The sequence below is a fragment of the Lagenorhynchus albirostris genome, chromosome 13, assembly GCF_949774975.1.
Source record: "Lagenorhynchus albirostris chromosome 13, mLagAlb1.1, whole genome shotgun sequence".
Classification (NCBI taxonomy): domain Eukaryota; kingdom Metazoa; phylum Chordata; class Mammalia; order Artiodactyla; family Delphinidae; genus Lagenorhynchus; species Lagenorhynchus albirostris.
Window position 1 is genome coordinate 65,224,918 of NC_083107.1, and position 25,655 is coordinate 65,250,572.

The 25,655-nt window shown below is 50.9% G+C and overlaps 1 protein-coding gene across 1 annotated transcript in view; it reads left to right on the forward strand.

Moving 5' to 3' along the window:
- Window positions 1-25,655, forward strand: part of CAPN13 (calpain 13) — a 58,260-nt gene that overhangs the window by 20,651 nt on the left and 11,954 nt on the right. Inside the window, 10 exon segments of the mRNA XM_060168965.1 lie at window positions 3,017-3,055; window positions 5,104-5,148; window positions 5,150-5,273; window positions 6,195-6,269; window positions 11,031-11,116; window positions 15,123-15,197; window positions 16,220-16,362; window positions 18,701-18,843; window positions 22,530-22,541; window positions 24,687-24,889. Of these exon segments, the coding sequence (XP_060024948.1) occupies window positions 3,017-3,055; window positions 5,104-5,148; window positions 5,150-5,273; window positions 6,195-6,269; window positions 11,031-11,116; window positions 15,123-15,197; window positions 16,220-16,362; window positions 18,701-18,843; window positions 22,530-22,541; window positions 24,687-24,889 (945 nt within the window).

Sequence of the window (25,655 nt, forward strand, 5' to 3'; positions counted from 1 at the left end):
TCCAGTCCCGGGCCCTGAGGAGTGGTTACGACCCCACAGACTACCCCAGTCCTTGTCCTTCTGGAAGCACATCTCAGGGGCTCTTTTCATGCATTCTTTCTTTTGAGCCCAGCTTGTGCAAAACTAGAGCTGTTGCTCATTTCCAGCGTCAGGAAGAGCTGGTCGTTAGCATTTGAGAAGGAAGCCCAGAAAACAGGCGAGGTGGATGAAGCCATCCATATGTTTGGGGAGGTTAATTCACTTCTAAGCTACTTATGCAAACACTGCCATTATCTTTCCGGGGTGGATTCAGTGCTCACCACTCCAGGGCCTCTTTTTTTTTTTCCTTATTGAAAGGGGGGAGCATGGCAGTTCACTTGGAGAATTAGAAAGCTCGCAGATGAAATGATGACTTTGACCTGATTTTTGTTAACAGCTGACCTAAAGCAATCATTCAGCTTGAAAAGAAATGGGAAACTGGACCCAGAATTCACATTCCACTGCCTGAAGAAATCTAGTGCAGGAGAAAATGTTTCAAACTCCAAAGCAATTTAAAAGCTTTCCCCTCCATCCAAAGAAGGGGGTTATAGAATGCAGGAGGAAATCAAATAGAATTACAGCACATCAGAGCTAGACGGAGCCTCTGTCAGCATCAAACCCTACCTTCTTTGAAAGATGAGGAAACTGAGGCTTGGGGTGGGGAGGGGCAGTGAAATGACTTGCCCAAGGTCACACCGTGTTTGAGGCCAAGCTGGGATCAGGTCTGTCCTCCCCTGTCACGTGCTTTTCCATCATTTCTTGATACTGTCAGTCCTAGAGGAAAATGATTTGTCTTTTTGCGTCTTTGGAACTCAGTGTCTGGCACAGAGGGACCACAGCGCAAGCATAGAGAACCCACCTGTCCAGGTGGAGATGGTCCTCTTTCCCTCCAAGGGTGTAGGCAATACCGAGTGAACATGTGGATCCCAAACTTTCAACCATTCTTGCAGCTGGGGAGTCAGAAATGAATTGGTCAAGTGAGTCAGATGTGGAGGGAAAAAAAATCTTTGTTTGCAGGGTTCTTTTCCCCAGAGGTCATAAAATAGGAGAGTGGGAGACAAGGTCTGGTAAGCTGCCTAGCATCCTTTCTGGAATCTCTGTGGCTCAGAATTATAGCCTTTCAGCATCCTTTTTGGATCCCGATTTGACATCTGAATCCTTCCCCCTCTCACGTCCCTGCCAGGCATGAAGACGTTTCCCCAGCATGAGGCGGAAGCCGAGGGGTGAGAAGAAGGCTCTCTCAGAATTCCTGGGTTCAGGTGACACGCGTAGTGACAGGTGTGGCAAACACAGTGCTCTCCCTCTTTCCCTCCGCTTCTATTTCCTGGCAGCAAAGGGAGCTAAGAAGAGTTGACTTGTCCCTGAAGCATGAGCAGGCTCTGTGAGCGCGTGTTTGTAAAGCAGAGCGGGAGAGCTCGTTGTCGAAACGCCCAGCTGCTGCTGGGACAGGCTTCGTGGGCATTGTGGAGACACAGCGAGAGAAGGCTGTGGAAGACACCCAGAGGGGGCCACTGGCCATGGGTCCCTCCCCTTGCATTGGGTGTCTCTGTGGTGACTGCAGAGAGTGGGAGGTGCATGACATCAGACGAGGCCCGTAGACCCTGAGGCAGTGGCCCTGGAGTGACGGGGCACAGCCAGCAGCCGCTTTCCTGGTGTGACTCCAGTGAAGCTCTATTGGAAGCCAGAAGGGGGTGTGGCAACACGGGAGGTCATGCTGGCGGGCTCTGGAATGGGTTCCAAACCCTAGTCTTGGTGATCTTCCAGCACCCTCAGCAAAGCCCTCTTAATCTAGGACCCAGAGCCAGAAAACGTGGAAAATCAAGTGAGACAGACGCTGAGACCTACCTAGGCATGATCGAAGCTTTGCAGTTGACTAAAAACACTGCAGAGATAAGAGTCTAATACCAGACAACCCTGGTCAGAGAGAGGGAGAGACAGAAAGATAAGACTTAGAACCAGTTTAATAACGAGTTGAGATCCATCTGCCACCTGGTTCCCGTAGAATGGCCCTTGGGTTCTGTGGCCTTTGCTTTCATTAACACGAGACTCTCTAAGCCGTCCATGGTGTTTGTGCCTGGGACGGTGTCCTGCAGAGAGCGGCTGCTTGATCTGTATTTGCTGAAGTGAGTTTACGTGAATTCTGGGGGACCCCAGGAGGAGAGAACTGCAGAGGTGGAAGTATGGTGAGAGAGGGGTGTCTGAGGGGCCCCAGAGCTGATCCAGGTGAAGGGCTGAGGACCGAGAGGGGTCTTGTCCGAGGCCTCGGGCCCAGTAGAGGCAGCAGCAGGGTGGACCCACGCCTGACCCCACGTGGTTTTGCGTCACCAGAAAGCAAGCAACAGCTGGAGCTTTTCTGTGGCTACCAACCTGTATGGGGCTTGGCCTCTGCTTCCCCGTCAGGGACAGGAAAGCTTAGGTCCCGGCCGGAGGCCTGAGTGACCAGGCAGTGTGGGAACATGCCCACTGGACAGCTTTGACACCAAGAGGCAGGGTCTCATGCCTGGCCTGACTCAGCTCCATGCTGTTGTGGGTTTGCCCTGCCTATATTTTAGGAGCCCATGGGAACCTTTCCAGTTCACCCCATCGACAGGAACTTGAGTTCTCAACACAAATCTGACCTCATGTGGCCCCTGCTTCAGTGGTTCTCCTTGTGAGTGATCAATCCGCCCTCTCTCCCGGGAATACCAGTCAGTCCATCATCACCCCCACTCCACCACGCTCTTCCGGCTCCGGAGCCTACCTGATTTGATTCTTCCTCTCCAGAATGTCCATCCCACTGTCCGGACCTGGATAAAACTCAGTTCAGGGTTGTGACCCCTCTCAGAAGCCTTCCCGGGACCCCCAGTTACTTCCTCTCTGTTCCAAGGTGATCCACGCGCTCTCACAGCAAATAGACACCCAAGGAAGGCAAAGCAACCCGACGTGTCCGTCTAAGGGGAGAGCATGTGGGTGGTGAGTGCTGCTGTGGAGGGGTGGACGAGTTTGGCGGTAGAAGCAGGTGAGCATGGACTTGCTGTCCTGATCGTGCTCACAGCAAGCACACCTCCACAATCCAGACCCTCTCCACGTGCTGTGCGTGCTTCACCTGGCAGCACGACCACAAGAGCCCATTCCCCGGAGGAGAAAAGGGGGCCTTGAAAAGCTCAGCCTCCCGCCCGAGAGGAGAGCTCACGAGAGGGGAGGCCAGCAGTTGGGCTGAGCAGATTGGCTCTTGAATCTGGAGACTGTCTAGTAGGTGACTGGGGGAGAATTGGGAGGAGGACAAGATAGGGCAATAAGACAGGGCATTTCTCAGGGTGTGGGTCCAGAAGCAGAAACCCCATGGGAGGGTGGGAAGAGGCATTTTTAAAATATTTATTATTTTTAAAATTTATTTGGCGGAGCCGGATCTTAGCTGTGGCACTCAGGATCTTTAGTTGCCACATGCGGAATCTTCATTGCGGCACACGGGATCTCTTAGTTGCGGCATATGGGATCTTTAGTTGTGGCATGCGGGGTCTTACTTGGAGCATGCGGGATCTAGTTCCCTGACCAGGGATCGAAGCCGGGCCCCCTGCATTGGGAGCATGGAGTCTTAACCACTGGACCACCAAGGAAGTCTCGGAAGAGGCATTTTGGAGAACAGGTCTAGAGTTCTAGGTGGTTTGCTTTGGGGATGTGTTATGTAAGCCTCACCCTCACCTGTGTTACCTTCAGTGACATCACCTCACTGGTGATTCTGGGGGGAGTGGGTTAGTTCTGAGGATGGGAATGGGGATTCTGGGTCAAGCTTCACACAGAGTAAGAACAGAGGCTGCCTATGGCCACAGCGAGCATCACAATTGTTGACTGTGGGCTCTTGGAGGGCAGGAACAGGGTCTCATCCATCTTTGAACGCTCAGTGCCTAGCAAGGTACCCTGCACACAACCAGTACTTACCACTGTTGTTAAACAGGAAACAGTGGATCCTTTTTTTTTTTTTAACATCTTTATTGGAGTATAATTGCTTTACAATGGTGTGTTAGTTTCTGCTTCATAACAAAGTGAATCAGTTATACATATACATATGTTCCCATATCTCTTCCCTCTTGCGTCCTCCACCCTCCCATCCTCCCTATCCCACCCCTCTAGGTGGTCACGAACCACCTAGCTGATCTCCCTGTGCTATGCGGCTGCTTCCCACTAGCTATCTATTTTATGTTTGGTAGTGTATATATGTCCATGCCACTCTCTCACTTTGTCCCAGCTTACCCTTCCCCCTCCCCGTATCCTCAAGTCCATTCTCTAGTAGGTCTGTGTCTTTATTCCCATCTTGCCTCTAGGTTCTTCATGACCATTTTTTTTTTTTTTTAGATTCCATATATATGTGTTAGCCTACGGTATTTGTTTTTCTCTTTCTGACTTACTTTACTCTGTATGACAGACTCTAGGTCCATGCACCTCACTACAGATAACTCAATTTCATTTCTTTTTATGGCTGAGTCATATTCCATTGTATCTATGTGCCACATCTTCTTTATCCATTCATCTGTCGATGGACACTTAGGTTGCTTCCATGTCCTGGCTATTGTAAATAGAGCTGCAGTGAACATTGGGGTGCATGACTCTTTTTGAATTACGGTTTTCTCAGGGTATATGCCCAGTAGTGGGATTGCTGGGTCGTATGGTAGTTCTATTTTTAGTTTTTTAAGGAACCTCCATACTGAAACAGTGGATCCTTATCATAATAATAGCCAGTGTTTATTAAAGGCTTCCCTTGTGCCAGGCACTATGCTAAGCCCAGCCCCAGGAGGTTAAGTAACTTGTCTAGGTGAAGCAGCTAAGTATCTGGTGAGACTGGGGTCCAACCCTGGCCTGTGGCTCCAGCGCCTGTACAATGCTGCCACCTGGGGGGCTCCCCAGGCCCAGGAGACCAGCAGAAGGAAGCGATAACGGTGGCGCATCGCTAGATTCTTTATCCAGGAGAACAGAAGGTGGGCAGGTTGCCGTAGCCCGGGGGTGGTTGGGAAGTCCATTTCCTGGGAAATATGCAGCGGTCCGGGTACAACCTCCTTTTCTGGGGCACCCAAGGCGCCACAGGGGTTGATCTGCCTTTATCCCTCCCAGGTTTCATGGGTCCTATGTCAACCTGCACCATGGCTACCTCCCTGATGGTGGACCTCACGGGAGGGGTGGTCACCAGCATCAGCCTGCATTCCTCCTCGTCTGACCTGATGACAGTGGTGAAGATGGTAGCCGAGGCAGGCTCCCTGATGACCTGCAGCACCCTGGCCGGGGTGAGTAGACCAGGAATCTCGCTGCACTGGTTCGAGCCTTTCCTCGCCCAGGAGTGTTCAGCCACTGGCCCATTCAGGGGAATGGCCAAGTGACCATCACGGAGCACTGATGCTGTGCTTTACTGACACCACTTCATTTAATCCTCACGATAGCCCTCCATCTGAAATAGGGATCGCAGAATTCACTTACGGAAGAAATGGGCTCAGAGAGACTAAGTAAACTGCTTACCGCCACACAGCCAGTGAGTGGCTGAGCAGGGGTTCAGATGCTGTCGTCTGATACTGAAGCCTTTGCCTAGTGCTTCCCTGTGACCGGAAGCAGTGGGGTCCAGAGTGAACCCAGAAGATTCTCACTGGCTTTAAAGGCAGCAGCCCAAAGGCAGAGTACCCCATTCTGAAAAGCCTGAATGACCCTCCAAATTATTTGAGTCTGTTCTGAGACAGCCAACACCGTATCCCTGAGGACAATTCCTTCACTCTTTAACCATGTGGGCTTTGAGTCACACACCCCTAGTCTGAAATGCCACATGAAACCAGAATGCACTTTAAACCCCAATTCCTCATAGCTTGGAGGTGGTAGATCTTCCCAACTCCCACAAAATGCCCAGAAGTTATGTCTTGTGTTGTGTCTCATTGATAGCAAGTAATTGGAGAAGCCAGCAGCCCACGTCCTCAGGACTTGGTGGCCTTCTGTCTTTCATGGGGTGGTCTCCTGAGGTGTGAAATGCTGGGGCCACAAGCACCCCACAGCCTTCAAACTCTGCCTCTCTAGGAAAGAAATCCAGGAACACGTGCTGTTCCAACGTGAGTCAGGGATGCTTTTCATCTGGCCACAGCCCAGCTGCTGACTGAATGGTGCTTTTCTATCTTTTTGAAGAATGTGTGAATGTTTAACGCTTGGTCTGCTTTTCTCCTTTGAAGCCGACAACTGAGTCCACGAGGATGGCAAACGGGCTGGTGAGTCGGCATGCCTACACAGGGACTGGCGCTGAGCAGGTAAGGCTCTCCATGAACACGGTGCCCCAGGGTTCTTGCTCCCCTACACAGGAGTCAGAATCACTTGCCTCGGTGAGCCCAAGAAGCTGAAACAAGTAGTGATCACCCTTGCCTCCACCATGTCCAGGCCCATCATGGACAACCTCATTCCCTCTCTTCATCCAGTAGTTCCGGTGCCCAGTATCCTCATCCCCCAGGGACCCACCAGAAATCTTACTATCCTTGAATGGCCTCAGACAGGCAGAGTGTCTAACTAGGCTGGGGGATTAGCCCAAAAAGAAAGCAGAATTAACTACCCAATTGACTTTGGAGAAAATTTTGCCCCAAAAGGGTTTTATTTGTTACATACCAACTGAACTGCGCTGACAAAGACACTCGAAAATGCAGGGGGCTCAAACAAGATCAAGTTCACTTCTCAACTAGGCAGGTGATTCCAGAGCTGGTAGCTGGTTCTGCCATCTGCAACATGGGGCTTCTATCTGTGAGCCCAGGGCAGCTGCCTCAGGTCCCCTCATTTCCCAGCCGGGGGAGGAGAAAGAGGCCAGGGACACTTATACATCCCTAAGGAAGGCACGTATCAGTAAAGGCACACACCATTTTCTCTCAGATCCAATGAGTCTGGACCTAGTCATGTGCCACCCTGAGGCCCAACATTGTCTGGGAAACATACCATCTCGCTGGGCTGCCCTGTGCCCAGCTAGAACTTTATTCCCATGAATAAGGGGAGGATGGCTACTGGGGACCAGTCTTTCCCCGTGATGCAGCAACCAGCTTTGGGTGGACGAAAATGCATATCATCGGTGTGTGCAGTAGCGTTTGGTCTGGAAAACACTACTGAAGTCCAGCCTCCTCGATTTGTAAATGCGAAGCCGACACCCGAGAGGGGAAGGCCAGGGTGATACAGCTGCTTGAAATGGCTGGGCCCAGACACCACGACTCCTGAGTTCCCATCTATGCTTATCACACAGCCGTGCAGGGACAGCACTTCCTGGCCTTGTGATGATTTCCCACAAATGTTCCCCCATCTCTGTAGTTCTCACAACTCCTGAGGTCTGATCATGTCTTCTAGGTCATAAGAGACAGTGTCGCAAACCCCAGGGTCCATTTTTCACAGGTAGTTATGGGCCGAGGAACGCAGAGTATCAGCTTCTATTTATGGCCTATTTCTCATATCTGTCTTCCCTCTCTGCGTGTCAATCTGTCTCTCCTGTCCATTGACCTAAGGCCAGTTACTCCATTGTTTTGTGTTTGGGTGAATGTTCCAATCTGCAAAACAGAGGCAAGGTGGGAGGGAGACACAAGAGGGAGGAGATATGGGGATATATGTATATGTATAGCTGATTCACTTTGTTATAAAGCCGAAACTAACACACCATTGTAAAGCAATTATACTCCGATAAAGATGTTAAAAAACAAAACAAAACAAAGCAAACAAACAAAAAAACCAGAGGCAATATTTTCTCTGTCGCCTTCCTCCCTAAGGAAATCAGTACCAACATGCCTCCTCTGCACAGCAGCTGGAGGGGAGCAGGCCCCTAATAAATGCCTGCTGGATCAGTGGGTGAGTGTGCTCGCATGAGTGAATGCATGCATTTGTCTTTGGCCTATGAGGATGCCATCACGGATTCTCCATCACAGAATATGTGAGGAGCTCAAATGACATTTCCCACAAGCAAGGAAGAGGCCCTGGTAAACGGAAGCCATGAGAGATCCCAGTCCCAGTGGCCCCAGATGCCCTTCCTCTGGGATCTCCCTTGCCCTTCTCTGAATTCTCAGTGGAGACAGACAATACCATCATCACATCTGGCCACGGATGGACATCCTGCTCCCCGTAGCTCCCCGTCCCGGATGTGGACAAGTCTAGGTTAGGGAGAGAAAGTCAGCTTTCTCGTGTCCCAGCCTTGACCCAGGCGGTGCTGCCTGGATTACTGTGTTGACAAGACTTGGGCTCTGCTTCCGGACCTGGAAAAAGAGAGCTGTGGTCAATGAGTGATATCGGTGCTGGGCATGGAAGGAAGGAGCCATGGTACCTGCGTGATGTGCTGGCCATTCCTGGCAAGGCCCTTTTCATACATTGAGACAGCCTTTCTTTCTCCTCTGAATGCAGGGGAGAAGGGACTTGTGTATCCAGAGGTCCAGATGGCCATGGAATGTGAGTCCCGCAGAGGCTGGCCACGGGGATGGCAGTGACTGCCGGCTCATAGAGCAGCCAAGTGAACACCTAGGGCCAAGGTCATGGAGGTGAACTGGGGAGTGGAAGTGCGGGCTTGGCTGGGGTTTGGGCTCGAGATGATTCTGCTCACAGCCCGGATGCTTGCTCCCCCACAGCACACGCTTTGAGTTGTTCTTATAACACACAGCAGTCTGAACAGGACACTCCTGTGACAGTAGGTGATGAAGACCGTGTGTCCTGCGTCCACTCCCGCCATTCTTGCCACTCTGCGGCTGCTGACACTTCCCAGCCTGTGCTCAAAGGAGCACCAGCCTGGTGCGATGCTCTGTGAAAGCAGTATTCGGATGTCCACATGTTAAAGGCTCTGAGAAGGCCTGTATTAACAATGTAAGTACAGCTTGGTTTTAGTCTGCCATTAGCCATGAAACCATTTTTTTTCTAGTAGTAACAATGAACTGCCTCTGGAACTTGCATTCAAGAGAATACTTTCAAGGAATTATTATCCTCGGACAGATACCCTGGATCACCTCTTCCCAGTGGCACCCTTTCTGAGAGATCTGACCAGGGTCAGGGTACAGTCAGCAGCCAGGAGAGTGAAGCAAGAAAGCCGCCCATTCTCAGATGCAGCTGTGACCTTAGCCTCGAAGGTTACGCCTGAGGCACTTGGCCAAGGCCCATGTGATCACCAACAGAGCACTGTCAGAAAAGAAGTGACACGGTCAGACAAGCGCCCAAGAACTTGATTAAAGGTTCTTCCTGCAGAAAGAGGAGGTTATAACTCTGACCGCAAGTGCTAAGATTAAACCAGCCCATAAATGCAGTGAGCTTTTTAATCTGCTCATCCACCCTCTGGGTGAGACACAGACAGGAAGATAAATGAAATTGGCATTTTTTACTATGCACCTAGCTGGGTCAGTGACTCCCCGGGGCCAGGGGGTACGTGTTTCTCTGCATGCCTCATTTAGCCCTGCTCTCAGCCCCTTCCAGGCACTGGCCACTCTTCTCCCCTGTGCCTGTCTGAGCCCCTGACTGTCCCTTAGGCACTGAGGTTGGCTCATTAAGCTATTTGGGCCACCAGGCGCCCGTTTCTCACGTCCCTGTTCCATGGGCTCCGTCACATGCTGGCAGTTAAGAATACACTGTGTGCAAAGCCTGGGGTGCCTGGTGGGGGGCAGAGAGGGGCATCCCCATCCCATGCGGCATTAAAAGAGTACCTTCCACTGCAGTGTCAGCTAGACAGAAGTAGACAAGAAAAGAACCATACCCAAGCTGGGTTCTTGGGCCCTTGTCTGACCACATTGCTCCTTCTGCCCTACTGGTAATCACGTGCTGGCCCAGGGTTTACGTGCAAGGTCAGGGTCTCGTCCACATGTGAGAATGAGCCGGGCCCTGGAGCAGCTGTATCCTTTATCCACTCCCAATTCCAAAATTAAGAGCCTGGGCTTCGGAGACTGACAGTGGCTGGGATCAGAGTTCCTCCTCTGCCACTTACTCTGTGGCCTTGGGAAAGTTGCTTAACCTCTCTGATGCTCAGTCTCCTCTGCAAGACGAAGATTATATGAATATCTGCCTCAGAGGATGGTAGGCCGTAGTGCACGTCACACACTCAGCCAGGCCTGTCTCCAAGCCCTGCCTCCACACACGGGTTTCTTTTCCACGTGGGAATATTCCACTCGGGACTTTCTCCTGTGACCTGGAATCAGTGAACAAGTCCGCCCCTTCCTCACCTCTCCAGGCCTCTGTCTCCTCAGACAACATTAGCACAGATCAATACTGCCGCCACAACTCAATCATGCTTTAATTCCTCTCACCAGGCGGAGGCCTCCTGGATCCAGGAACATAAGTTCAAAGGGTTGTGATAGTTTTGTTGTAACTTTTCAACAAACGGTCCTGCCCTCTGGCCTCAGTGGTCTGAAGGAACAAGTGTGCCGGCCGCTGTATCTGGGACAGATGATGATGCGATCCCCTGGGGAAGGAAGGAACGTTCAGGCCACGGGGATGCCCTGCTCGCTGACAGAGGCAGGCTGCCGGGGGGGTCGGGTGCAGCCCCGGGGCCGCAGGCTAGGAGGGCTCCACTCCCAGGCCTCAAAGGTCCTGGTCGTGCTCAAATCAGCCTCCTACTGGCCTTGCTCAGGACAGTGCTGTGGAGACCCCAGCACAGCTCCCAAGGGGCCGCCAGCAAGGAAACAGCTATTTGAGTGGAATAGAGATGCCGGCTGTGACAGGGCATGGAGGAGGCTGGAGACCCATAAGGATCTCCCCTCTGCAGCCCATGGCACCATCCGTGCTATTTATCTGCTGCTGTCTCAGCTGGCGCAGGTTTTAGGATGCAGTCGTACAGACTGAGGACGCTGCGCCTGCCCTTCAAGGTGCTGCACAGAAAGAAGGACCGTTTTCTCCTCGGTCTCATTCCAACTCCACACAGGCAGAGACACTGATTTTTTTTCTTTCCATTTTTTTTTCCTGCTGCAGCCAAATGAGGTCAGAAGTTAAATTAGTCCTTGGAGGTGAAAAGCAGCTGCATTCATATCCCTTCTGCTGACTCTTGCTGGAGACCACTGACAGTTTTCCTTTTCTGTTCTTTGCAGATTCAGTACAGGAGCGGCTGGGAATATCTTATCCGCCTGTGGAACCCCTGGGGCGAGAGCGAATGGAGAGGGCGCTGGAGTGACAGGTACGGCTTTTGGAAACCTCTCTCTCTCCTTCATGGAGACCCGGTGTTTGGAGAGCATTCTGACCCATGAGGGCAGCAGGTAGATCTCACTGCAGGTCTGTCCAGCTCACACCTGTGTGTGACTTTCAGTTGAACTCGCACTCCCGTGCTGCCATTCACCAAGCATCACTTAAACACCTGCTGTGTACTGCGGACTAAGTACACTGTGCTGGGTGGGTGCTGTGGGATGCATACAGATGACAAGAGACAGTGTCTGTCCTCCAGAAGGAAGCAGTCTTGAGCGATGAACCCATATACCTAGAATAAGTACGAAATTAAAAGAGGGTAGGGTAGGGCAGGAGTCAAGTTCTACTTGGCAGACACAGATGGAGAGAAGGAGTCTCCTTCCATAAAAGGATCCCATGGGATTCTGGTCCAGATGATGCCATGTCATCAGGCTGGAAAAGACTTCATTCTAGGGGGAGCTGGGGAGCTGAGGCAAAGATCTGGCTGATTGCTTGACTCAGTCGACCTGCGTTGTCCATCCTGCCCTATTGGTCCAGACTCCCACGAGCAGCCAGTGCCTTGCTGGTGGTAGGAGTGAACAAAGCTACGTGGGTCTCAGGTGCCTCTGCTGGCCGTGTCCCAGGCAGTTGCTCGCTGACCCAGCTGACCTATGGGGCCCCTGCTGTGTGGTCTGTAGTTCCCAGAGAGCTGGGCTGGTGTTTCCCAGCTGCCAGGAGGATGGATCCCTGGTCCCCACCCCTTTGCTGACTAAGAACGAGGTGACAGGTCTGAGAGGGATGGCAGGCCAGCCACAGGGGACTGGCTCCTCTCAGCAGCCAGCAAGGCCCAGCCTGCCCGCAGGTCTCTGAGGACCTGTGTTAGACCCACGGAAAGAGTCGAGACACGTTGGCCAGCCGTGGCAGCTTAGCACGAGGGAGAACATGACCTGAAAGGAAATACATGGCGTTCAAGCAGGTGAAAATCAATACACGGAGAAGTGTGTTCTGGAGGCAAGTGCAGAGTTCTCCCATCCCCGCCTGAGCCTGAGGCCCCAGGCTGGGCGGTGCCCGCCAGCCAGCCGAGGCGCCTGCACAGGTGGGGCTGGAGGGTAGGAATGTGAGGGAGAGGGAGAGACATGAATTCTTAGCATAAACCTGGGTGTGACCTCCCTCAGATGCCCCCTGGAGAACAGGGCAGCCGAATCCCCTCCTCCCGCGCAGAAGGGGAATGAAATTGCAAAACCACGAACCGCTGGACGATATTTTTACTCCCCGCCGCACTCCCTCCTTTTATGTTGCCTCTGTCCTTTCTTCCTCCCTGGGGATATCCATGGCCCTTTCCAGCCCTTCCCAGTCATCACCCCAAGCTGCCCAATATGGCGTGGGGTGGGATCCGATTAACCTGAATCCCTGATTCGGGGTTGGCTGTTGCAGTAGGAGTGGAGGAAGGGCAGATGTCAGAGGCACAGTCCCCTTGAGTAGGAGAGGCAAGAAATTCACGTGAGCTGACGTTCTGCCCACGTCCCCCGGGCTAAAGATCAAATGACCAGTGAAGGCAATAAGGGACCCCAGGGGTCAGGGAAGAGAAGCTTCCCATGGGCGGGCCTGTTCAGGGAAAGCTTCTTGAATGGGGTTGAACTGGAGTTCAACCAAAGAAAAAGTATGACTCACTTTGGAAGCCGTCCCTAGGTAGGCGGGAAGTGTCGGCTGCTGCGCTGAGCCAGGAACATCTGTAGTGTGTTCAGGGCCAAGAAGCTGGCCTGAGGGGGAGGAACCTAGGGGAGACGTGTCGGGGGCTGGAACCAGAGAGCCTGGTGCCAGCTGAGAGGTTTGGATTTGTACCTACAGGCATGGGGGTTCACAAAGGCCTTTGAGCAGGGAGGAGAGGTGTGCAGAGCAGGGACGGGGGATGGACCCTGCCACACCTACTCTGGAAGATCACGTACCCCGGCTGAGGGCTGAGGTTCCCCTTCCCCACGGGCTGGAAGGAAGCGATATGGCCGCATCATCGCTGTCTCCGTGCACTGGCCGATTTCTTCCCTACGTTTTTTAAAATTATTTATTTATTTATTTTTGGCTGCGTTGGGTCTTCGTTGCTGCGCGCAGGCCTTCTCTAGTTGCGGTGAGCGGGGGCTCCTGTTCATTGCGGTGCGTGGGCTTCTCACTGCGGTGGCTTCTCTTGTGGAGCGTGGGCTCTAGGCACGGGGGCTTCAGCAGTTGTGGCTCACAGGCTCTAGAGCGCAGGCTCAGTAGTTGTGGTACACGGGCTTCATTGCTCCACGGCATGTGGGATCTTCCCGGACCAGGGCTCGAACTGTTTCCCCTGCACTGGCAGGAGGATTCTTAACCACTGCACCACCAGGGAAGCCCCTTCCCTACGTTTTAAGGAGTGGAGACGGATGGGGAGGGCGGGTGGTCTAATCTCAACCATAATGGAAATTTCAATCACACACACTTAAAGACAAACTTGCATGAATCAATAGTGTATTGATTTACACTACATTTATTTTCCCTTACACACTGCAGAAAATGCAATTATCACTTAATTATAAAATTACCCTTTTACAATAACACATCTGACTGGCTCGGCCTGCAGCCAGAAGCCTGAGTGGTCCCTGCGTTGCTCTCCCGGCACAGAGGTGACCCAGGCCCTCCATGCAAGTCAGTCCCAGAGAAGGGTCTCATCACACTTTTGTGCCTTGGGGGCCGTCGCCCATGGGTGTGCCTCCACTTTCAGGAGGGGGCTGGGAAGTGACAGATGCTCCTTCTGCCTGTGAGGCCTCCCTCCTTCACCACAGATTCTAGGACTAGCTTCTGGAACACATTATCCCAATGAAGTAGACAGCTTTAACTATTAATAATTAATTAATTATTAATTATTAATTAATTAAGCCAGCAAAAACTTATGGCATCCTACTATGTGCCAAGGCATTGTGTTAAAGCCCTGTGACGGATAATATAATGGTGAGCAAGGTCACTGATCTCATGACACTTGGAGTCTAATGGGGGACAGCAAGAAATAAATAAGCGCTAGTAACACAGGGTGCTAAGTGCTGAGATGGGAGTGGTACAGTGTGCCGTGCGGGCTCCAAGGAAGGGCACCCCAGGGGGGACAGGGAATGTTTCCCAGCAGAAGTGCCTTTTAGGAGGAAAGATGAGTAAAAGTTATTGGGTTATAGGACTGAAAGGAGGAAGTGTATTCCAGGCAGAGGGAGCATCATGGTGAAGGCCAAGGCGGGTCTGGGTTGGGTGCTGCCACTGCCACCAGACAGACAGGTATTTCTAAGGAAATGAAAACGTTCATTATTGCTGGAGTGTACAGTTCAGGGGCGGGGGGACAGGGAGCTGCTCGGGTAAACCTGGAGAGGTAGGCAGAGGCCAAGTTCTCTTTCAGAGTTTGAAGTTCATCCTGAGAGTAAAAGGGCAGCACTGATGTGTTTGAAGCAGGGAAATGCCCTAACCAGACTTCTGTTTTAGAAAGATTGTTTTGATTGTAGGTGTAGAGTATGAACAGGAAAGCGGGCCGGACTGAGTTCCGGGAGACTGGTGAGCAGTCCAAGAGGGAGATGAGGGTTCTTGAACTTGAAAACAGCAATAAGGATGGAAATAATTCGATGGCTTTGAGAGGGGTTTAGGAGGTAGAATCAATAAATCATTAATATTTGGTGATGGCTTGGACGTGGAGGGTATGAGAGAGAATAACCCTTCATGTTCTCACTTGGGCAATAGAAGGAGGCAGAGGATGAGTACATTTTGGGATACGTTGATTTCAAGGTCACGGTGGGGCTCTGGTGGAGACAAGGAACGGACCATAGCATGTATTCATCTGAAGCTCAGGAAAGAGGATGGGGCTGGGGGACAGCTTGGAAGCCATCAGCATAGAATCACCAGGTAGAGCGACACGGTCCACTCACACCCAGAAACTATTGGAGGCCTGTGCAAAGGGCCCCTGTCGGGCCATGTGTGGTTGAGATGAAACATCCTAGGAAGTCTCATCCTATGGTCTGTCTCTCCATGCCCAGGTCTCTGGAGTGGCAGGAAACCCACGACCGACGGAAAAGCCAGTTGTATGAAAATAAGGATGATGGCGAGTTTTGGTACTTACACTTCTTTCAAAATTAGATTTTAAATCTTTAACTATTGCCCAAACCCTCAATCCCCACCCTTTTCCCTAAACTTTTGTGAGAATAAAGATTCGCTTTTCAGAGATCTGGGTAGAAGGAGGCTATTTTCTCCACCAAGACACCAAAGCTTTGAAAAGGAAATTGTGTGTTCTCTCTTTGCACGAAAGGTATTTCCTCTCTGAAATGTTAGAACTCGCAGGAAATGTTAATGGTAGAAGGGAATATTGGCACCAAAGCTTTGAAACCACCAGTTTCCTGGAAACCAGGATGCATGGTTATCATGCCTGTAACTTCTTTTGCCATCTTTTTTGGAGCCCTGGAGTGCCACAGTCTTTCCTGGCATGAATCGCAAGAGAGGAACATGGGGGTTAATCTCCCAGCCCTGACTCTAGTCAGGTGTTATCACCCAGCAGCTATGTAGGACTAGATGTTTTACAACACATCCCCAGCCCTATGCTCACATCTTAAAGAATAAGATGGACATTTCTCTGAAGGGTTATCTGGTTTATTCAATGACATACTTAAATAAAATTTAGCATGTGTGAAAAAGAGACTGGGTCTAAGTAATTAAGAATCAGAGGGACAAATATAAATTAGGAGGAAGAATATTTCCAGTATCGCAACTTTAATCACAGGTATGATTTTAGGTGTTGAATCCATTGTATTCTGATAAGACCCCAACCGTGCATTTGGCAAAGGGCCCTAGGGAAAGGTGATTTTCTTAGCAGTGTGTAGGACCCAGGACAGAAAGAGACTGGCAGTCGTCTTGCTGGCCGTGAGAGGGACCTGAAGAACTCATAATTTGACTCTGTCCTTGTCCTTCCAACCACTGGAGACATCAGAAGTGTATCTGACCACGAAGGAACCAGAATGGGGCTCTGGCCTTTGGGTTGGACAGTGGTAAATCAACGGATACTATAGTTGACAGGCAGAGGTACAGTGAAGTTATGGGACAAACCCGTAGTCATTAAGTGATGTGTCTCTCTTTGTAACAGGATGTCATGTCAAGATTTCCGAGATAACTTCTGCCTATTTATATGTAAGCAAGTTCCAATCAGCCTGGACCATGGAAACGCACTCCATGAAAGATGGTCCCAACTGATGTTTAAGAACCACTTAATTCCAGGAAATGTGGAAGGTAGTTATGACCTTGGTAATTATTCTGCCAGAGGGGAAGCTGCTAGCCTTTGCCCTATCCCAGCTTCAGCTCTCAGTGGCTCTCGATTCTAGACCATCAGCCTGAAGAAGAGGACTTTGTCAGCCCAAAGGGACAGCTATACTTCTCCAGGGGAATGATTGCTGGTGGGGGTGGGCCGGAGAATCTCCAGTGTGAATCCCCTGCTCTCTTGCTTTCCCACTGTCCTTCTACTAAGCTCCATCCACCTCCCAAGAGTAGAATGGGCCCACTGCTCTTCAGTAATTATCCAGGGGCTTCCCTGGTGGCGCAGTGGTTGAGAGTCCACCTGCCGATGCAGGGGACGCGGGTTCGTGCCCCGGTCCAGGAAGATCCCACATGCCGCAGAGCGGCTGGGCCCGTGAGCCATGGCCGCTGAGCCTGCGCGTCCGGAGCCTGTGCTCCGCAACGGGAGAGGCCACAACAGTGAGAGGCCCGTGTACCGCAAAAAAAACAAAAAAACAAACAAACAAAAAAAAAATTATCCAGGACATTGGGGGAGCTATGAAAAGAACACTGGGCAAAAGTCAGGGCCTGGGTTAAACCATTGTTTTTGCCACATTTTGGCTTTGTGACTCTGGTCTCTCTGTCCTCAGTCTCCCCAACTGTACATAGTGGAACTTAGTCATCTCCATCTTCCCCTTGAAGCCACAGAGCACCATCCAGGCCTCAGGGAGCACATTCCTGCCCATGTTGGTTGATGTATCCTGCAGCACCATACTGAGATCCCAGAGGTGGGCACCTCAGAATCTGTCTATGGGCTCCCGGGAGATGAATCTCATTGATGTGATTTTAAGAGAGTGAGTGACATACTCTCACTGCACCTCCGGCTCCCCGTCTGTGACATGGTTGAGTGAAATATCACCCTCTGAAGATGAACCTGAGTGTGCTCACACATCCTGCATAGGAAAAGCTATACAAACAACATAGTTGTGCGTGTGTGTTTGTGTGTGTGGGTGTGTTTGCACCTTGACACGTGCATTCCCTCACCTCGGCACCAGCCTGTCGAGAATGTATGCTTGAATGACCCCACGCCTGCAGGCTCTTCACTCTGCTGGTCAGAGAACCTAGTCACCAGGAGACCATGGACAGATTCTAAGAAACCACCGAGTTGCTCGGGCAGCAAGTTTACTGATTCATCTTCCTGAGCTGCACCGGTCTGACTGTGGGCCAGCACCCCCAGATATTAGTGCAGATCGATGAACTGACCAAAATTATACCTTGTGCCATCTGTAGTAATTCCTTACAAGGGAGAGAGGGAAGGGAGGCAGCCGGCGAGCACCTGCTCTGTGCTGCTAAGTGCACTTGAGTGTGTCATCGTTTGATCCTCACAAAAAGCCGATGACTGAGATGGCCTCTATGTCTCCCTATTCCCCTTTCAGAGCTTCCCAATCGTACCCCAACCTTCTGATGTCTATTAATTCATTTCTAGCTTGCCTCATCTTCATTTATTTTTCATACATTATCTCTCATGCATTTGGTTGTGTTGATTTGGTTTGGTTTTTTTGGCTGCGTCAGGTGTTTCGTTGCAGCACGCAGGCCCTTTGTTGCAGTGTGCAGGCTCCTCTCTAGCTGTGGTGCACAGTCTCAGTAGTTGTGGCATGCGGGCTCTCTAGTTGTGGTGTGTGGGCTCGGTAGTTGTGGCACGCGGGCTCAGTAGTTGGGGCGCGTGGGCTTAGCAGTTATGGCTCGCGGGCTTAGTTGCCCGGCGACATGTGGGATCTTAGTTCCCCGACCAGGGATTGAACTTGCCTCCCCTGCATTGGAAGGCGGATTTTTAACCACTGGACCACCAGGGAAGTCCCGATCTCTCATGCATTTGAATCTAATGGTTTTCATGTTAGTTGTCTCCCTCTGGCTTTGGTGAGGACTCTTGGGTAGCAGAGTTCTATGAATTGCCATCTCTCTGCCTCTCTTCCTCTGTCTCCATTGATGCTTGGGGGATTGACACCATTTCATGGCTCCATGGTTGTCACCAGTGCATACTTGAGGCCTCTGGAATTCCACTTATTATTATAAAAATAGCCCTCAACTTTACAGTGTAAGAAACATTTTCACCAAGTAGGAACTGTACTTTCCCTCCTTATTTTTAAGAGGAGGAAACTGAGGCTCACAAAATAAAGAAGCTTGTGTCACAACTAGTAACTGTGGGGAATGGGACCCAGGCCTTGGTCTATTAGCCCAAATCCAGAGATTCCATCTCAACCATCACAACACTGAACTGCCTCTCTGAAGTGGTCACAGTCCCATCCTGCAATGCCAGAGCTGAGCTGAAGTCCACTCACTGCCCTTTTTCATGCAGGACCCCGGAGGGACATGCAGTACATCTTCTCTGTGCCAGAAAGCATGGAAAACAACAATGTCATCGTGTCCTTCAGTTTTGTCATGCCACAAAATTTAAAGGCAACAGACAGGACATGTCCACTGAAATCCGAGGTGTTCAAGGTAAGGCAGCATGCTTCCGGGCTTTGCCCTTCGAGGACATTTCTGTACACCTTGGAGAAAGCAACCAGCTAGGCTGGGAGATTTCACCCAGCTGCAGACTCAGAACTAAAACCCAAAGCGTGATAGAGTTCAGTTGGTGCAACTCTGTAAATCTGCAGGAGAACCTGAGACAAAGGAGGTTACAGTGGGCACAGCTCCTGCCCTTGCCACTTGTCAGCACTTCCTGCTGCAGGCTCTGATGCTTGTTCCTTAAAAAGTAGTCTGGTCCGAGACCAGCTGTTGCAACAGTGCAGATTCCTGGGGTCACCCCCAAACATTCTGAGTCCCGATCTCCATGGTCGGAGCCTGAAAATCTGTATTGTAATGAGCTCCCCAGGGACTGCTTATACACAGAAATGTCTGAGAATCATTGGCTAAACTCTGGGAGGAGTTTAAGGGAAAAAACAATCCTGGGTATACAGCCGGGAGGTACGCTTTTCTCTTATGCTTACACCAAAATCGGTCAAAGCTCCGTGGTTGGCTTACGAGCATCTGCTCGGCCACTCATCCAAGGCCAGGTCTTCCTCTCCACCTAGCCTCCCCTCCCCTCTGATGGCTCTTCAGCCAGCCCTTCAGCTCCTAAGGGGCCATCCCGCCACACAACCCCCAACACACACTCACCTGCACACACACTAACTGTGAGTAGGTGATCAGGGAATTCCTTTTTTTTTTTTCTTTTTTAATACCATGCAAAAGAAAGGAGTTACAAAAGAAAATCTGATACCTGTGCTCCCTCCTCCTTTCCCAAATAGTTTAATGCATCCCACAGATAAAGTGCAGGGTTCTCAAATCATACACCCCACAGCCTCTCTGCACGAACATGGATAACTAAGATCGTGCAACCATCAAATGCTGGGATCCCCTGTCCCCATATTACAGGTGAAGAAACTGAGGCCCAGTGACGTGAAGTGACACAGAGTTAATGGCAGAGCTGGGGACCGGGTGCCAGATGTCCCTCGAGCCTTCAGTCAAACACACCCATCACTTGTGTGGCTGGAGCTCTGACAGCATCTCTACGAAGGATCCCAGGAATGTTCACTGAGACTAAGGCAACATTCACAACTAGGGCCTTAGCCCCGTCATGGACAGGCAGGGCTCCTCGGTCCTGAAACAGTCCTGTGCGCTGGCTGTGGTTCACTCTAATACGAAGGCCTCACTGATAGAGAACTTCAGAGTTCCAAACATGTTCACATTCACTGTCTCAAAAACCCCAGTACTCCTGCTTTTATAGATGTGGAAACCAAAAGTCAGCGTGAATGACCTGCCCAAGGTGCAGCTGGCTGGTGACAGGGGAGTGCCCAATACCAGAACTTGTGGTTCCAGGACCAGGGCTCTCAGCAGGACATAGGCACTTGCCTTTCTGGTGGTGCTCACAGCTCAAACAAAAATATGTTTCTGGCTCTAGAAGGAGGAGAACCCTTTGGGTCCTGCTCTCTCTGAGCACATTTCCACATCCTAGTTGCATGAAATCAATGGAAAAGAAATTGATGGGGTTTAGCACCATACTTTCGAGGTTCTGCAAACCAGCTGAGACTATCAAAGAACATCTCCTAAGGATGCAGTAGTGGACAGTTGTCATTTTCATCACCACTAGGCACATGAACACCCTTTCCATGTGGGGGGGAACCTTGGTGAAAGGCAAGGCCTGGTCTCCCACTGCAGCAGTCAAAGAGGCCAAATATTCCCTCTCCCCAGCCATTGGATGCAAAGGGTAGACTTGTGGCCCAGGCTTGTCCAATTGGATGTTCTTGGTTACTCTAGCCCTTGAGTCTTGAGGAAGTAACTAAAGGAGCTAGGACCAGCTGAGGGATTCTTTGCAGCAGATCTTTGGTGCAGCAATGCAGGGAGATCCTGTGATGGTGTCCAGCTGTGTAGCCACCTCTTCTCATTCCTGCCCACCTTCTGAGTTGCATTCTCTCGATTTCCCATTGACTCTGATTTATCTTTCCCATAAATGACCTCCTGTTCACCCCACCCTGGATTAGTTTCCATTGTTTTCTGCCAAGGATCCCAACGGATTCAGGTACCTTCTAAGAGGATCCTCATCCTCAGAGTCCCCTAATCTCACCTCTGAGAAGAACAAAATGAGAGGAGTTGGGAAGGGCTAGGAAGGGACTGAGACATCTGGTCTACCGGCAGGGATTGAACAATTCAATTCAAGTCCTGAACCAGACAGGACTCCTAAGAATATCTCAGCCAGCTCTTCCCTTTCCTAATGAGAGACAGAAGTCCAGAGAGGGTATGAGGTCTGCCCCCCATGCACAAAAACTGGGGGTGCTGTTCATATTTTCATCTGATTCTCGTGCCCCAGAGCCGAGCAACATGGCAGCCTTGTGTTCTCAGCTGCCCATTTTGCTGAAGGGGCGTGCAGACCTGGGACCTCCTTAGGCTCCCTGGAGATCCCTCTGGATCTTGCAGGATCCTGATCGAGTTAAACACCAAAGAACAGTCCAGACCTTGACAACTCAAGAGGCACTTGGGTTCCTTTGACGGTTCTGCTGAGAAACAGGCTATGTTTGTGCCAACAGCTAGTCTGTCTGAGACTCCAGGGCTCTACTGGTGTTCGTGGGTACAGCGCTGCCCACATGACAGCTGCATACATTTCTGCAACCTTGGCATGGGCCTGTGGCTCTCCAACTGCTATGGGAGCACTGCTCTGCCTTGCATCAAACCAAACACAGGTGGTGTACAAATAGGCAGGGAGAAGACAGGACAGAGAAAAAGAGCAAGGATGGATAAGCTCCATCCTCCCCCAGGCTGGAACTTTCCACCTCCCTTCCAGCTCATTCCTGATCTCCAGATAAGTCTGCCCAGGTAAATCAAATGGCCTGTACGCCTAAGCGGAGCCCAGGATCAGCAGTAGGATAGAACTGAAACCCATGCCAACTGTGGAAGACAGTGCATGGAGGTGGTGGGTATTAATTACAAAGGAAGCAACACAGCTTGCTCTATTCTCACCTCTGCTACTGAGACTGCAAAGCCTCAGTTTCGGAGCCTAGCATATGCTTAGGATTTCTGTGACAACTCAACACATTACATGCAAATACTTTGCAAACCATGAAGTGGCTTAAAAATGGGACTGCATCTTCAGTGCCTCCTTATGCAACATGAACAGACTGAAACATAGATATTTCCACATTCAGACCCACACATACATCCCTACAAACACTGAGGTACAGCGATTGGGAGGAGGGGAATGCTAGAACAAATTCCCACCATGCTTTACAGTGGTCTGATGGAATAACAGTTTCCTTCTCCTTGGAGCTCCAACTCTGGGGAATTTACATTTGATCCAGGTTCTGTCTTACCGCCAGTTCCCATCACTGTCTCTTTTCCTTCCAATTTTATCATCACTGCTGTGAAGAGTAACCAAGCTGAGATGAGAAAGGGAGAGTCTCCTTTTCTCAGACACCTTCCTCCCACTTCAATTTCCTTTCCCCTTCATGCTCCCTACAGCAGTTGGGTTTCCTTTGTCACAGCTCTGCACAGAGAATGAGTGATGGTCCCTGTTCACTCCCAGGTGTTCCAGGGAACAGGCTGAAAGTGCAACAAAAAGGAACGCAGGGCCCCGAGCCAGCCTTCTCAGATCTGCTCGCCTTTGGGTTTTAGTTTGGGTTCCTGAACCTGCCTTTCTTCTCTTCCCTCAGATCGACTATCAGGTATGGCCACCGCCCCTGCTGCCGTCTGTCCATATTGTTACGCCTCTTCCAACACCCTTGACCTCAACGTGTCTCTTGCTGTTCTGTGGCTGCCAATTCAGCCTTGCTATGTCCTGTAATAGATACAAGCTTAGAACTTCCAAACAGGTCAACAATGCAGGGAATATTTCAGCTGTCCTTGTCTAAAGCTGGATCCCTTAAGCTGTTCTCTGGTTTGACGTTGCAGAGGGAGTGCAACCATGAAACCATCCTCAAGCATTTGGCCCGATAGATAAGATTGACGCTGCCTGTTCCTTTTAAGATGAGAGACAGGCTCATGGGTCCCTGGTGGGGCCGGGGGTAGATCTTTAGCCTCCTGTATTCTTTGTCAGCCCCCAATCCCACCACAACCAGGATGCATGCAATGCAAATGCAAGTTCAAGGCACATCCTCCAACTCTTCTTACAGCCACATCACCGCCACCACCCTCCCTCCCCACCCTCCCGACCACCCACTACCACCTGCCCCTCCCCACCCCCACCCAGTAAATATTCTGGTTTGGCGTGGGTGAAAGGTGACCAAAATATGGGTAAGGATGGAGAAGGAAAGATGGAGTTTGGGAAGCCTAACCTCAGAGGCACTCAAACCCCTTTAGACGTGAACTCTGTAATGCGGCTGTTGCCCAAGGGGAGGTACATGTGCCAGGACGAGGATGGAAGGGAAGAGGGCGGGAGCAGGATGTAGCCACAGCCAACGGGTGGTGACTGCAGCCTGCTGGCAGGTCCAGGGAAGCTCCTCCGGCCCTTCCGGACGTCCCCCAACAGGGAGACAGAGGCTGGGACAGCTGGTCCTTGAGCAGGGGATACACAGAACCCCAGGCAGGAAGCAGACAGCAAGGATGTCTGCCTGTCACAGCGGCAGCCCAGCCACAGAGCTGGGTTTAGGATCCAACTCTGGTTCTCAGCACAACAGTCATGGAATGAGAACTTCTGGAAGGGCTTCAAGGGAAGCAGTCAGGTGCAAGGAACGAGTCAGGGTTCTAGTTCCCAGACCTGGAGAACGAGGTGAGGACTTGATCGAATGAAAGGTATGAGCCGCATCCCTAGAAATAGAGGGTCGGGTCTTGTGATTGTAGGAGGCTCAAAGCCCACACCCGTCTGTACACAGTGCCTCCCCATGTGCACACGTGTGCGCGCGCGCGCACACACACACACACACACACACACACACACACACACACAACAGTGCTGACTCTGGAGAAGAACTGATCTCATCGTTTCTTTTGCTAGAAAGGCCCAAGCAAGTCAGGCTCCAGAGACACTGGGGCTGCTGATAATGTCAGCAGCATCAGTTTGGAGGCTCTGCCCAGCGCCCCGATGCACGCAGCAACAGTAGCCCCAGCTGCAGCCCAGCCTGGTTCCCACCCCTTGAAAAGACCCTCTCCCCGTCTCCTCGTTTCCCCCCGAGGCAGAGCTCACAAGCAGTCATTTCATGCTGCGTGACCGTTCTAAATGGAATCCCCATCTCAGTTGTGTTGGGGAAAATGTATTTAGTAAGGGGTTTTTATCGTGTAATATGTATGTGACGTCCAGTAATAGGAACTACATGATATTTATTGTTTTATCTCTAAGAAAATATTGAAATAAAAGGAGAATGATGAGGGCCTATTATTCTCCAGTGAGAAGGCATTTCAGGGCTTTACTGGAAGGAAGGAATGGAGGGAGCGAAAGGACTCCAGCCCCGCAGTGCTGCAGGGGTCCAAGGAGTGCTTTGCAAAAGGGTCCAGAGAGAAAGGACTCCAAATTCCAATACTGAATTATGTTTTGAATTACTGAATTAATTCAGTATTGGAACAGTCTCACTAGTTTTCATGATTTGTCTTTGTATATAAGCAGGGAGATAAACCCAGAAGCCCAGGATGCTGTAAGATTTAATGAGGTAAAACCATGTATCATATTCCCCTCATTCATTGTAGTGTTAGCATCTATATTAAATAACAGTCTGAACTCTATTGCATTTCGAGACTTTGGGTAAACAGTGTCTCCCTTTTCAGGGCCTGTAGTGCTGTTCTGATGGATGGAGAGAGGTCTGGGAGGTAGGGGTCTCTCCTGGTAGCTGTGGCCCATGCACAGAGGGGGTTTCTCACCATCATCACATCTCTTCCAGTTCCAGCATTTCCGAGAGAGATTGCCGTCCACCTTTTTTTCCAAATTCAGAACTGCTGAGAAGGGCATCGTTTCTGAAACCACATGCAACCTTACAGAGTGTTTCAGCCTGAGCCCTGGGACCTATGTGGTGGTCGCCTCCGCAGGCAGAGAAGCAGTTGAGTTCTTGCTCCGAATCTTCCTAAAGATGCCAGACAGTGACAGGTACAGAACTTCTGGGATTCTAAACGTTTTATTCTACTTAATTTTATAAAAACACATTGCACCATTCTGTGCGGCAACGCACTCAGCTAGCAGGGGACACAGCACGGCCCCCGCTCTCAAGAAGCTCAGCACAGAGTGGAGGCGACAGAGTCTGTGAACCAATACGTAGACCACAAACAGGATGGGGCCATTGCCTGACGGAAGTGCAGGGTCGTGTGGGAGGACAGAGTGGAGGATTCCCTTCTGGCAAGAGGGACAGAGGAAGGCTTCTTGGGGGACATGGAATGTGAGCTAGTCCTTGATGGAAAACCTAACAGTGTTTCCCAGGGGAAGGCAGTGCAGGTGGAGGAAAAAGACATGAGCAGAAGCAGGGAAGTGGGTGAGCATGGGGCTCGTTGAAGAATGAGCGATGTTGTCCATACACACAGGAAGGTGGTACGTGGCAGGCATGGCAATTGTCTGAAATGCGGACAGAATGTGGGGCACATCAGGGAGACAGTGAGAGATGGGTCTGAGTGACAGAGTCTGATGGTGGAGGGTCTTCACTGCAGTGAAGACCCTGCTGGGCACCTCATGCCTCTTGGCCCTGAGGCAGGCATCACTACAATCATGGCAGTCTTTACCGTTGAGCATGGACGAGGCCTTCTCAGTCCAGAATGCCAGATGGTCACTGTGCCACCATTCAGAGTTGGAACCTAAGACAAATCTTATTTGCCATCCTGGCAATGGGGGTTACGATACACATATATCTGGTTGTGAAAGGAAC